Raw genomic sequence first — 15,147 nt, forward strand, 5'->3', positions numbered from 1 at the left:
CAACATCTACAATAATTGTTTAAGTAAGGTATAATGAACGACGAGGATAGTCCTATGTATGGGCGTGGAGGAGGACATGCTCACTATGGTGTAATTGGAAATTGTAAATTTTGTTTTTGTCTTTAACTGCTGCCCTGGCAGTTTCAGGAAACTCTCCAAAGACGAAATGATGAGTTTTACAAACTAGGAAGAAATGAGAAGTACACAAGAGTTACTGGCAACAAATTTGAATGCTTTTTAAATGTGTAATGTGGTACACTTAAGTGTGCATGTTGCTTATTACAATTTTTTAAGATTAAAATATACCTCACGTAAAGTTTACCATCTTAACACTTTTTAATATTTTTGAATGTTTACTTATTTTGAGAGAGGGGGGGGGAGGGAGAGCACGTATGCAAGCGGGGAAGGAGTAGAGAGAGAATCCCAAGGGGACTCTGCTGGTAGAGGGGGCTCCATCCCACCAACCCTCAGATCATGACCTGAGCTGAAATCAAGAGTGGGAAGCTTAGCCGACTGAGCCACCCAGGATCCCTAATTTTAGCCGTTTTTAAGTATACAGTTAAGGGTCATTAAGTATATTCATATTGTTGTGCAACAGTCACCACCATCCATCCTCCATAACTCCTTTCTGCAAAATGAAAACTCTACCCTTTAAACAACTCCTCATTTCCCCACCCCCTTTCCCTGGCCCCTGGCAACCACCATTCTACTTTGTATCTTTACGAATTTGACCACACTAGGTACTTAAGTAGACTTATACACTATTTGTCTTTTTGTTACTGGCTTATTTCACTTAGCATAATGTCCTCATGTTTCATCCATGTTGTAACATGTCAAAAATTCCATCTTTTTTAAAGGCTGAATAATATTTCATGGCATTGTTTACCATAGTTTGTTTATCCATTTATCTGTTCATGAACTCCTAGGTTGCTGCTCTGAACATGGGCATGCAGAGATCTCTTCAAACTCTGCTTTCAATGTTTTTGGGCATATATCCAGAAGTGGGATGGCTGGGTCACATAGTACTTCCATTTTTAATTTTTTGAAACCCACCATGCTGTTTTCTACAATGCATGAACCATTTTAATATGATTAGCAACAGTTTAATGAAGCCATAGCATTTAAAGGATTTTCAAGTGGAAATAATATAAAACCTATCAAAATTAGTAAAAGATGCAAGGCAGAAAACATTTTAATACTGGTACAATGGCAAGTGGCAGCCTTACAAGTATTTATTTATAGAATTTCTGCAGCATTTTTTTTTTATTTTATAGCATCTTTTATGAACCATTATTCCATAAGAATGATCAAATCATCATTTAGAGACAGTACATACTGGTTTATTTTATTATAAACATTATAAGTGCCCCCGTAAAATATTGTTACAAATACTCAAATGTCTTATTCTCAGTGATTATTCCCTTTATTCTCACATAATACAAATGTAGTTAGTAGGTTTTTTGAAACAAACTAGAATCATATATGTTTCATAACTTCATTATCTGTTTAATTTTCATTCATAAGTGTGTTGTAAACATAAATGTGGGTCTCCTAAGAACACAACATTGTCCCCAGGTCTGCTTTCCAGGCTGGGGACTTTCCACAACACTCACTGTATTTGGCATCTCAAAGCAGTATTTATCTGTGGAAATCTAGGCATTTCTGGGAAATTACTAAAATACCTTTTTTAGCCTATGCTAACCGGGGGGGATATTTCAAGGATACCATATATATAGCTGCTTCCTGTCAGGCTAGAATTTCAGTGAAGATCTAAAACCCCTTGTTTCCTAACCATGAGGCACTGCTATCTTTATTCTTGGAACTGCAAGGGGAGGTTATCACCATCAAAGCTAATCCTATGCCTTCAGTCATGTTCACCCCTGATGAGAGTTCCCCTTCCTCCATGATTCTTAACACACTAGTGATGGGGATCCTGGCTGAAGCTATAGTAGTGTCCACTGCTAAACAGATATATCTGACAAACGGGGGGCTCCCAGAAATACTTGGCAACTTTGTAGGGGACTTACTGATAGGGTTGCCTAATAAAATATAGAATGCCCAGTTAAATTTGAATTTCAGATGAAAAATGAATATTTTTTTTTTAGTATAACTATGTCCCATGCAAAATTTGGGACATGCTTATACTAAAAGAAATCATCTATTGTTTAATGGAACATACTTATACTTAAAAGTTATTTGTTGTGAGGTACCTGGGTGGCTCACTGGGTTGAGCATCTGACTTCAGCTCAGGTCATGATCTCATGGTTTGTGAGTTGAAGCCCTGTGTCAGACTCCAAGCTGATTGTGGAGCATGCTTGAGATTCTCTCTCTCTCCCTCTGCCTCTCCCCTCCTCCCCTGCTTCGCATGCTCCCTCTCTCTCTCTCTCTAAAAAAAAAAAAAGAAAGAAAAAAAAAGTTTTTTGTTGTTTATCTGAAATACAAATTTGATTGAGTGTCGTGTATTTATAATCACTGAGTGTGGCAACTCTGGACTGGCAGGAAAGAACAAAAATCCAGTGAGGTGTGCGTTGTTACTGTTATTGAACTGACAGGCTGTTGAGGACAGGGAATTAGGTCTCACAGTGAATATGTTATGGACTTCAGAGAATCCTTCGGGGAATTGTGGGAAATACAAGCAAGGTTCATGCTGAGGTCCTCGTGAAACTTATATATAGCCGCATGAATGTGGACAGCAGATATCAAAGTAAGGAAAATTTCAGACTTCAGTGAGCTGGATAGAACTACCTACTTATGATGCTAGAAATGATACAATCTGACTTTTAAGGTGACATTGGACGTTTTGCTTCAAATCCTTTTGGAAAATAATTGGGTTTGGATGGGGGATGGTCTTACCTCTTAACTGCTTATAGAGAACAGAAAACAAATCTAGAGGGTCTTTTTTTACTGATCAAGTTTCAGCACTTAATGAATGCATTAGCTTTATAGGCTGAAATACTTTTATTTTTAATTACCCAAGAATATTCAAGATGAATGGACATTTCTTAATGTCATAACTGTACCTATTAAGTACAAATTAGTTATCTAGTTAAATGTGAACAATGTTTCCAACCTAATTTGGGTAATTGCAGGAAAAACATCACTTTGGGGATTGCATTTTCTCGAATCTGTTCTCTTATTGTTCATACAAAAAATATCCAAATACCCACTTTATACCACAGTATGTATGGGCTCCAAACATACTTTAATCCTTCAGATAGAATTATAGACTAGTATAGTTATTTATACATACTCTACTACATTAAAAAAAAGGTTGGCTGATTTTATCTGTGTATTTTTTTGGACCATCACATGCAGTCAGGCAGAGTTGGCATCAGTTTTGTTCAACAAAGCTGCTTATAGAAAGTGGCAGAATTTGAGTTGGGCTTCTAAGGTGACTCCACTGTCTCCACTCCACTTTCTCCTTCAGTCCCAGGTCATGACTAGAGTCAACCTAGCTCCTGTTTCCATATTTTTTTTATTGGTAAGTGAGGTTCCACCTGGGCTCCTCTCTACAGCGACTTTCCTAAGTAGTTTCCACAGATTTATCTGGCTTTTACCAGGAATAAGTAAGACATTTGTCAGTTGAGTTGGTTACACTTTGGAGTTGGGTTTCAGGATAACACCCTGCAGGTCAGAGACAGTAACTAGTGGATTCCATGCCTTTGGTGCTGGTACAAACATCTCCATCAAAACCGTGTCGTCTTGGGGTGCCTGAGTGGCTCAGTTGGTTAAGCATCTGACTTCTGCTCGGGTCATGATCTCACAGGTCATGAGTTCCAGCCCCGCATTGGGCTCTGTGCTGACAGCACAGGGCCTGGAGACTGCTTTGGATTCTGTGTCTCCCTTTCTCTCTGCCCCTCCCCCACTCATTCTCTCTCTCTCTCTCTGATGAATAAACATTAAAAAATTAAAAAAAAAAAACCTATGTCTTCTTTAATTTCAGTAAGTAGATCTTTAATTGTTGGCTGCATGAATCCATCTTTTTTTTCATGGTCCAGGCTGAAGTGTTTTAATACAGTCAGAATTTCTGAGGGGCACCTGGGTGGCTCAATCAGTTGAGCGTCCAACTCTTGGTTTTGACTCAGGTCGTGATCTCCTTGTTCATGGGTTTGAGCTCTGATTCAGGCTCTGTGCTGACAGCGCGGAGCCTGCTTGGGATTCTCTCTCCCTCTCTTTCTGCCCCTCCCCTGCTTGCTCTCTCTCTCTCTCTCTCTCTCTCTCAAAATAAATAAAAATAAACTTAAAAAAAAAGAATTTCTGAGCAGCAAAGGTGCTATAGGTGGTGGAGGTACAGGCAGAGGAGGAGGTGGAGGGAGTGGAGACAGAATTGGATGAGGAGGAAGATGGCTGGCCGGCTGTGGCAACACGGGAGGAAGTGCAGCTCAGGATTCTCCAGGGATGGTTAGGACACAGGCAGGCACATTTGTAAATTTACCACTTATGTGACACATTTGACCAGAGCTCGGACAGGTCAAATTTTCCAAGATGGTCCTTCAGTGCTTCCTGGAGTTTGCACAATTCACTTTCCAAAATGCAAAACCATTGTTTTAGACCAGGAAGTTCTTAGTGGCAGATACAGAATGGAAAGATGGGGTCTTTCAATACTTCTAAACTCTGGGCCATTGCAGTTCCTACACCAGTTGTACATAGACCACACTCTATTTTACTGTATCTTCGATACTGGGAAATTTGAAGTTCCAGTATGATCTTAGCCAGCTTCTGCTGAGTGTTATCTGTTGAAGCAATAACCACTCTTTCTGGTGATGGTGGCAGACTGGGAAGTATAATTAGGTTGAACTGAAAGTGAAAGACTTTTTTTTTTTTTTTTTGGATAATCTTTTCACTTTGGCTTTTAGCTTTCCTCTTCATTGCGTGAACTTGGGCATGATTTAAGTCTAAGAGCCTGGGAATTAGATAGAGTCAGGGTAGTGGCCTTTCCCTTGCTATAGGGGCTACACTATTTTATGCAAGAGTTCCAATTTCTCCACATCCTTGCCAACACATATAATCTTGTGTTTTTGATAATGGCTATCCTAATGGGTGTGAGGTGGTATCGTGGTTTTCATTTTCACTTCCCTAATGAATAGTAGTGTTAAGCATGTTTTCATGTGCTTATTGATCATTTGTCTACATTCTTTGGAGAAATGCCTATTCAAATACTTTGCCCATTTTTAAAATTTATGCTTTTTATTTATTTATTTTTTTTTTTAATTTTTTTTCCAACGTTTATTTATTTTTGGGACAGAGAGAGACAGAGCATGAACGGGGGAGGGGCAGAGAGAGAGGGAGACACAGAATCGGAAACAGGCTCCAGACTCTGAGCCATCAGCCCAGAGCCCGACGCGGGGCTCGAACTCACGGACCGCGAGATCGTGACCTGGCTGAAGTCAGACGCTTAACCGACTGCACCACCCAGGCGCCCCAAATTTATGCTTTTTAATGTTTATTTTTGAGAGAGAGACAGAGTGTGAGCAGGGGAGGGGCAGAGAGAGAGGGAGAACAGAATCTGAAGCGGGCTCCAGGCTCTGAGCTGTCAGCACAGAGCCTGATGTGGGGCCCGAACCCACACAATGCGAGATTATGACCTGAGTCGAAGTCGGATGCTTAACTGACTGAGCAACTCAGATGCCCCCCTTTGCCCATTTTTTAATCTGGTTGGTTTTTTTCATTGTTTTTAAGCTATAGTTCTTATATATTCTGGATATTAATCCTTTATCAGATATATGATTTGCAGATCTTTTCTCCCATTTTGTGGGTTGCATTTTCTCCCTGCTGATTCTGTGCTTTGGTACCTGAGTGGCTCGGTCAGTTAAGGGTCCAATTCTTGATTTCAGCTCAGGTCATGATCTCACAGTTCTTGAGATCCAGTCCTGCACAGTCAGTGCAGTGCCTGCTTGGGATTCTCTCTCACTCTCTCTCTGCCCCTCCCCTGCTCACTCTCTCTCCCTTTCAAAATATTTTTAAAAAAAAATTTTTTAACGTTTATTTTTGAGACAGAGACAGAGCATGAACAGGGGAGGGGCAGAGAGAGAGGGAGACACAGAATCTGAAACAGGCTCCAGGCTCCGAGCGGTCAGCACAGAGCCCGACGTGGGGCTCGAACTCACGGACCATGAGATCATGACCTGAGCCGAAGTCGAACGCTTAACTGATCGAGCCACCCAGGTGCCTCTCAAAATATTTAAAAAAAATTTTTTTTTTCAACGTGTATTTATTTTTTTTGCGACAGAGAGAGACAGAGCATGAACGGGGGAGGGGCAGAGAGAGAGGGAGACACAGAATCGGAAACAGGCTCCAGGCTCTGAGCCATCAGCCCAGAGCCCGACGCGGGGCTCGAACTCCCGGACCGCGAGATCGTGACCTGGCTGAAGTCGGATGCTTAACCGACTGCGCCACCCAGGCGCCCCTCAAAATATTTTTTTAAAAAATAAGATTTGAATCAGACTTCTGATACTTCTGTAGGAAGGGGTTAAACATTTCTGCACCCCCTCCCTTCCTCACTGTCCTTCCCCAACCCCACTGAGAAGGGTTCAGAGAATGTAGATACCTCAATTCTCTTATTTTCTTGTTCACATGAACCTCTAAGAATCTATTCACCTCCATGCCATGGAGAAGACAGTGTGGAGGCATGGGAAAAAGGAAATATATAATAAGATGTTTATTAAAATAATTTCTAGTGCTTATTATCTAATGCACTGCAAAATGAATTCTATATCCCATATATAGGAGGATCTTAAAGTTCTCTCCTTGATAGTGATGAAGATGGAATAATTTTATGAACACTTTTTTACCATGAAGTTGAACTGGTCTGTATCAGGAAAATGCCTTTTTTCCTAGTTTTAAACTTAACACTAATGACCTGCTGTAATGTGTAGAATGTGTAAAATTAAGCATGGAAGTAAACTGAAGAGGAGATGTGGCAAATTTTAACAGAATTCCCTTCTGCAAAGGTAGGAAAACAGTGCACCCGCTGAATATACACAACTAATTAGATTTCATTTCTTTCCAAAGCACTCAGTTCAACATATTTGTAGTCTAACTTGCAATTTATGTATTTTCCTGGGCTTTTATTAATCAACTTTCACAATATATCCAGGATGGACAGTTCCCTAGACTGTGAATAAAAGAAATAGGAGACACACAAAAGTTAGGCAGTTGCCAGGGGTTAAAAAGTAAGTTAGTAGGGGCACCTGGGAGGCTCAGTGGATTAAGCGTCCAACTCCTGATTTTGGCCCAGGTGATGATCTCATGGCTGTGGGATCGAGCCCCACATCAGGCTCCCACACCGAGCGTGGAGCCTGCTTACAATTCTCTCTTTTTTTTTTCTCTCTCTCTCTCTCTCCCCCTCCCTTCTCCTCTCCCCTGCTCATGTTCTCTTTCTCTCTCAAGTTAAAAAATAAAAATAAACTAAAAAGTAAGTTTGTAGAACTACAGGAAGAAATTTAAGAAATTGATTGTGGGGTTCACCCACTGGCCACAACACTTCCAAGTAAACTGGAAAAAATAACACTCTAAATTGAAAGTCACAGACACTGAGGAAGAGGAATTCTTTTAGATGTCAAGAGGTCTTTATTGAAATAATAGCACAGTTACACTTCTAATAATATCCTTTCCACTTGTATACAATAGATTAAAAATGCTTGCTACATACAGTGCACAGACAGTTCAATAATTAGAACCAACTCAACTGCATTTGAAATAAATAAAATAGCCTATTTAATAATTTAAAGTAAAATTACTGTACAATATGAAAATAAAGATACATAAATGTTAGGATCTACAATGCCATAGAAATAAAATCATTATTCTGCATTACACAAAACAGTGCAAGAAACAAATCCAAATAAGCTTTTGGAGTGCAAAGTTTAAATTTTTCCATTTTAAATTATCATGCAGACATAGCATTTCAAACCATGCTATAGTCTATGGCAAATTTTTTTATTTTTAAGAGGAAAAATGCTAGCCAGTCAGTTTACTGTACCATCAAGTGTTGCATCACATAGCGCTGCTGCTCTGCTTCTACAGTACAGTTTAGAAGGGAGGTATCCTGTTGCATTCAAAAAACTGAAATTAACAAGTTTCTGAAGCAAACATATTTACCTTTTAAGCCTGAAACAAAATAATGTGACAAAATAGTAATCATATCCCTGGGTTTAAGAAAGAAAAGGCCAATACCACATAATGAACTAAGAAGCAGTTTTCCATCCATCTTTCAACTCCATAATGATCCTTAGTGAAAATAACCATGTAACTTTTGAGAGACATAAAAAATTCTGACCTCTAGCTGACAAGTGATACAGTATCATGGGCTTGTGAGAAAAGTAATTTCTGAACACCTATGTTTAATTCGTGTAGAGCTTGGTTGCGTTACATGTAATAGTATGCTTAAAGTATAGCTCAATTTCAATGTGTATATAAAACTGTTATTTAGGCAAAGACCAAGGAATGCATTTAATACTAAACCGTAAACACATCGTCCACCTCGGAGTGCACACTGACAACATAAGAGCTCTTCCGCAGACTTTGGCAACAAGACTACATATAGCAGATCACAGCAGCACGAGCTCACGTGGAAGACTGAAAGCACTGCAGAATAACACCACCCAACAGTTCCTATCAAAGGGATACATGGTAATAAGGGGCCTCCTCGTGCTAAGCCGCTTTCCCAGTCAGTCTATGTTCTTCAGATTTGTTATTTTCACAACTGAGTAGTCTTAAGTCTCTGTGCTTTCACTGCATAGATTGACACTGGGTTACTCTATCCGTTGTAAGTCCAGAGGGTTACAGTTCTGTCTGCAGAGGACGACAGGAAGGACAGATCCTGGGTGTGCCATCTGCACTGAATCACTTTGTCCTTGTGCTCCCCTACCACCATGATAGGAAGCTGCTTAGTGAGATCTCCTAAATTAAAAAGAGAAATACTGATTTACAATGCAAAATAAGTATATGTATAGATTTCACACACTTCCTGTTACTTGAAGACATAGTATACAAAGTCCTAAACTACATCAATCTAATACATTTGAAGGTTTAAACAGGGATAAATTATTGAATATCTGTCAGTAGGATTGGGTAAAATATACATAGCAACATTGGACACAGCTGCCACTCTCTCCTTGAAACTATCTCTCAATTTCTCTCTGACTTTGGTGCCACTACATCTTGGTTTCCTTTGCTGGTTTGCTGTTGTTCCTTTCCCAGGAATCAGCCTTCAAATTTTCTGTTTACTTTATATCCACTTCCTATGAAATTTCATCTAGTACCATGATACCATGGCCATTTGTATACTTATGACTCACACATTTCGCCTCCAACCTTGACTTCTCCCCTGAGCTCCAGACTAGAATGCAAATAGCTATTCGACATCTCACTTGACTGCCTCATAGTCATCTTCATTTGTTCAAACTGAACACTTGATTTTCTTGCCCAAACCTGTTCCTCCTCCTACCTATCTTCCTTATCTCAATTAACGGCACCACCTAGTTGCTCATGCCGAAAACCTAGGAATTAGCATTCCCCTAACTCCTCAAATTTAATCCAAATTAAAATATATCCCAAATTCAGTCACTTTGCACCACCCTCCACCTCTACCACCCTAGCCCAAGCTACTATCAATCCCTCAACTGAACTGTTCTGATAATCTCCTGATATTTATACTTATAATCCATTCTCCCTACAGAACTCAAAATTACCTTTTGAACAATATCAATAGATATCAAATCAGATCACTCCCTGTTTTAAATATTCCAAAGGATTCCCATTATGCTTTTTAAACATGCCTATAAAACCCTGCCTCAGATTTATTCTTCTGTCCCTCACTCCCTTAGTTCTCTAAGTCCCAGCCACACTGGCTTCTTGTAGCCTCATGAACATGCTGAATTCACTCCTGCCTCAGCACCTCTCCAGAAGCTACGATCTCCTCCTGGGGTCCTGCCCTGGCTGTGCCTTCTCATCACACAAGTCTCTGCACAAATGGCATTTCCCTAGAGAGATCTACCTGAGCCTACCTAAAATAGCCTTCCCCATCCACCCATTCTCTCCCACCTTGCTAATTTTTTAACTGCACTTACCAATACCTGAAATTACATCATTATCTGGTTTACTTTTTATTGACCTCTAAAATGTAAGCTCCAGGGGTGCCTGGGTGGCTCAGTCGGTTAAGCGTCTGACTTTGCCTCAGGTCATGATCTCATGGTTCGTGGGTCAAGCCCCACGTTGGGCTCTGTGCTGACAGCTCAGAGCCTGGAGCCTGCTTCAGATTCTGTGTCTCCCTCTCTATTGCCCCTCCTCTGCTCCCACTCTGTCTCTCTCAAAAATAAATATTAAAAAAATATATTTAAAATGTAAGCTCCTTGGGGCGCCTGGGTGGCGCAGTCGGTTAAGCGTCCGACTTCAGCCAGGTCACGATCTCACGGTCTGTGAGTTTGAGCCCCGCGTCGGGCTCTGGGCTGATGGCTCAGAGCCTGGAGCCTGTTTCCTATTCTGTGTCTCCCTCTCTCTCTGCCCTCCCCTGTTCACGCTCTGTCTCTCTCTGTCCCAAAAAAAATAAATAAACGTTGAAAAAAAAAAAAAAATAAAATAAAATGTAAGCTCCATCAAGGAGGAAGTTCCCTGTCTTATTCATCTCTCTTCTGCCTCTAGTTGATACAAAATAAATGATTGCTTGCTAAGTGATTAAAAATAAAACTAGATGTTGAAGATATAATTACACATATTATACATTTTTTAAAGCAGAAGCAGGGGTGCCTGGGTGGCTCACTCGGTTAAGCAGCCGACTCTTGGTATCAATTCAGGTCATGATCTCATGGTTCGTGCGTTCAAGCCCTGTGTTGGGCTTGCACTGACAGTGCAGAGCTTGCTTGGGATTCTCTCTCTCTCTGCCCCTCCCATGCTTGAGCTCTCTTTCTCTCTCAAAATAAATAAACTTTAAAGTAGAAGCAAAGTGGAGTACATAAATGTGTATTTTAACATCTACCATCATTGAACTCAAAATGATTCATTGTAATAAGTGCTGATTCTTTTCAATATTTTAAGAACTATTTAATAAGACTATTCACTTGATCTGTTTAATAATTTTCTATAGATCACATCAATACAGTACCAGTAATTTGACCACTGAATACTATAAAACTAAAATTTGAAAATATTATATAGTCGATTACAGCGGATTAACAACAACAACATCCCAAATAGCCATAAAAATCCTGGAAGAGAGCACAGGCAGTAATTTCTCTGACATCAACAGTAGCAACATTTTTCTAGGTATGTCTCCTGAGGCAAAGGAAACGAAAGCAAAAATGAACTCCTGGGGCTACATCAAAGGAACAAGCTTCTGCACAGCAAAGGAAACAATCAACAAAACAGAAAGAGAACCTATGGAGTGGGAGAAGATACTTGCAAATGACATATCTGATAAAGGCTTAGTAACTAAAACATATAAGAACTTACACAAACACACACACACACACACACAAACCCCAAATAATCTAATTAAAAATGGGCAGAAGACATGAACAGACATTTCTCCAAAGACAGACAGATGGCCAACAGACACATGAAAATATGCTCAACATCACTCATCATCAGGGAAATACAAGTCAAAATTACAAATGAGTTATCAACTCACACCTGTCAGAATGGCTAAATCAACAACACAACACAGGTTTTGGTGAGGATGTGGAGAAAAAAGGAATTCTTGTGCACCCAAAAGGTGGGAATGTAAACTAGTATAGCCACAATGGAAAACAGTACAAAGGTTCCTCAAAAAATTAAAACTAGAGTTATCATATGATCCAGTAATTCCATTACTGGGTATCTACCCAAAGAACACAAAAACCCTAATTCAAAAGATATATGCACCCTTGTATTTATTGTAGCATTATTTACAATAGCCAAGATATGGAAGCAACCCAAATATCCACAATAGATGAACAGATATGGAACACACACACACACAAACACACACACACACACACACACACACACACACACACACAGAGAGAGAGAGAGAGAGAGAGAGAGAGAGAGAGAGGAATATTACTCAGCCATAAAAAACAATGAAGTCTTGGCATTTGCCAACAACATGGATGGAGGGTATAATACTAAGTGAAATAAATCATTCAGGGAAAGACATATACCATATGATTTCACTCATATGTGGAATTTAAGAAACAAAACAAAGAAAACAAGGAACAAAAAAACCAGAGTCTTAACTAAAGAGAACTGATAGTTACCAGAGGGGAGGTGCATGGGGGATGGATGAAATAAAGGAAGGGGAAAGGGATTACAAGTATAATTATCTCAATGAGCACCAGGTGATGTATGGAATTGTTGAATGGCTATATTTTACACCCAAAAGTAATATAACACCATATGCTAATTATACTGGAATTTAAAAAGAAAAATTAAAAAAAAATATGTGGATTAAAAAAAAATCCCAAATAGGAGAGACCACAAAAAAGGAAAAAGTCAATCTCTCTCACCTTGCAGGTCTGTCACCTTTATTTTCATATCATAGGATCCTGTTAGCAAGTAATGAGCTCCAGGAGAGAATCGAACAGAGCGAACATCGCTGGAATGAGGATGATAACTTTGTACCATTCTTCCTCCTCTTATGTCATACAACATGCAGCTAGAATCTTCTTGTCCTGTGGCCAAGAGACGTCCACTGGGATCTACAGCTACAGATGCCACTGCACTGCCTGTATAGAAGACAGAATAAAAGTTTCACATGGAAAAACCAATACAGCTAAACTACAACAGCTAATTGTGTTCATGGAACCATACATTAAAAATTTAACGTAGCTGGGGCACCTGGGTGGCTCAGTCGGCTGAGTGTCCGACTTCGGCTCAGGTAATGATCTCACGGCTTGTGAGTTTGAGCCCTGCGTCAGGCTCTGTGCTGACAGCTCAGAGCCTGGAGTCTGCTTCTGATTCTGTGTCTCCCTCTCTCTCTTCCCCTAACCCACTCGCATTCTGTCTCTGTCTCTCTCAAAAATAAATAAACATTAAAAAAAAAATTTTTTTAATTTAATGTAGCTTGTCCATACTGTTAAGGAAAAATCCAAATCAACATTCAACCATGGACACCTGGATGGCTCAGTCAGTTTAGTGTCTGACTTCATTTGAGGTCATGATCTTGCTATTCATGAGTTCGAGCCCTGCAGAGGGCTCTGTGCTAACAGCAAGGAGCCCACTTCAGATCATCTGTCTCCCTCTCTCTCTCTGCACAACCACCCCCCCCCATGCATGCATACACTCTCATTCTCTCTCTCAAAAATAAACATTAAAAAAAAACATTCAACCAATAAACACTTTCATCCTTTTTAGAGACAAAGTGTAAGCAAGATTCTATGAGAAACAAGAAAGTCTGTTGTTGTTTTTTTTTTATCATCTGGGAGAACCCCCTGGGACACCATTACCTATAACACAAAGTACAATAGATGAGCCACTATTCCTAAGGCAGTGCTATCACTGCTGGGTAAGTGTCCAGAAATATTCCCGTAACCAGCTCAGAGTCTAGTTAAGGGAATAAGAAATTAAGTAACAAAATATGTTTTAGGACATAGTAGAGGAAATGTGTCTAAGCAACATAAGAATAACTGCCAGCAGGAACTGGATGAAAATAAGTGCTGAGTTCACAGGTTGCATCCCTAAATCCAGATTAGGCATTTTCAATGGGGGTAATAATGCCCCCAAGGGAGTGCAAAATGGTTTCCAGGGGATAGAAAAACTCTTAAACATTAAAAAAAGTTTGTTAGCACCCCCACCCCCCAAAGCTTAACCCCACCCAACAAAATCTTACTCCTTAGTATTTAATTTCTCTTGTTAGGAAAAAATTTAATTTAGTTACTCTCCTCGCAGGGGGCAATAATGAAAATAAGGTTGAAGAACACTGCTCTAGGCTGACGTGGCTTGGGAATACTTCACAGAAGAAAGGGACATAAGTTAGACTTTAAAGAACAGTAAATAGTATAAATAAGAGAGAAACTGTATTTATTATACACATATGTAAAAATAATCTTTGCCTAAGATTTTGATAGAGAAAAGATGAGGGCTATTACATGAAACAGAATTACATGAAATAACATTTAGAGGAAAAGTATAAAAATGTTTAAGGACAGGTGGCTTAGTTTGCTGGAGTCACTTGGTTCAACAAGTTAACATAAAGGTAGTTTGTAGCTGAGCCATAAAAGGCAGATTAGGGTCAAGGGGTGCCTGCATGGCTCCGTTAAGTGTCTGGCTCTTGATTTCAGCTCAGGTCATGATCTCACGATTCATGAGATCAAGCCCCACATCTGGATCTGCACTAACAGTGTGGAGCCTGCTTGGGATTTTCTCTCTCCCTATCTCTGTGCCCCTCTCCTGCTGTGCTCTATGCTATGTCTCTCTCTCTCAAAATAAACAAACATGAAAAAAAAAAAAAAAAAAAGGCAGGTTAGGGCCAGACTTTTAGGCATCTGCAGTGTCAAACTGCAGAGTTTGAACTTGTTCTTATACACAGTGAAACATAACTGCAAATTTCCCAGCCAGAGAATTATATAGTCTAACCAGTACTTTAAAAAGATTAATCTATGTGAAAATGTGTTTCAAATTCAAATAGACTTTGAAGTCTAAAAGGGTAACCTCTAGAAGACAAGACAACTAATAGAATAACATGAGAGTAAGAGCCTAAATGAAGACGGACACATTTTACCAAAAAAAAATTGAATGAAGAATCAATAGTCTTGTCCTCAATGGGGCAAAAAAAGGAGGAAAAAAAACGAGTCCTAGATTTCAAATCTAGTTGCATGAGGAAATAAGAGAACCGTTATCCAAAAAAAGGGAAAAAATGAGAAGAAGAACTGATTTGCAGGGGAAATATAATGACTTTAGTTTTATACATGCAAAGTTGATGATGCCAACAGAAATCCAGGAAAGTCTGTTAGGCTCCAGGCTGTCAACACAGAGCCCGACACAGGGCTTAAACTCACGGACCACGAGGTTATGAGCTGAGCTGAAGTGGGACACTTAACCGACTGAGCAACCCTAGCGCCCCACAAATATATAATTTTAAATAGTGATAAGAGCTATGAAGTCAACAAATGGAGTTCAGTGATAGAAAATAATGGTGAGGTCCCAATTAGTGCAAAGAAGGCCCCTCTGGCA

General features: G+C 39.8%; 1 protein-coding gene and 1 pseudogene across 14 annotated transcripts in view; both read right to left on the reverse strand.

Annotated features, from left to right (window-relative positions):
* Positions 1-52: 52 nt before the first annotated feature.
* LOC123596835 lies at positions 53-4,886 on the reverse strand (annotated as a pseudogene).
* Positions 4,887-7,546: 2,660 nt separating this feature from the next.
* Positions 7,547-15,147, reverse strand: part of WDR47 (WD repeat domain 47) — a 70,155-nt gene continuing 62,554 nt past the window's right edge. For all 14 annotated transcript variants that reach the window (XM_045478512.1, XM_045478510.1, XM_045478511.1 and 11 more), the window contains 2 exons: positions 12,483-12,701; positions 7,547-8,901 (listed from right to left, as the gene is read on the reverse strand). In XM_045478512.1, the coding sequence (XP_045334468.1) occupies positions 8,759-8,901; positions 12,483-12,701 (362 nt within the window). In that variant the 3' untranslated portion in view covers positions 7,547-8,758. The remainder of the gene's footprint in view (positions 8,902-12,482; positions 12,702-15,147) is intronic.

The sequence above is a fragment of the Leopardus geoffroyi genome, chromosome C1 (assembly GCF_018350155.1).
Source record: "Leopardus geoffroyi isolate Oge1 chromosome C1, O.geoffroyi_Oge1_pat1.0, whole genome shotgun sequence".
Taxonomy (NCBI): Eukaryota; Metazoa; Chordata; class Mammalia; order Carnivora; family Felidae; genus Leopardus; species Leopardus geoffroyi.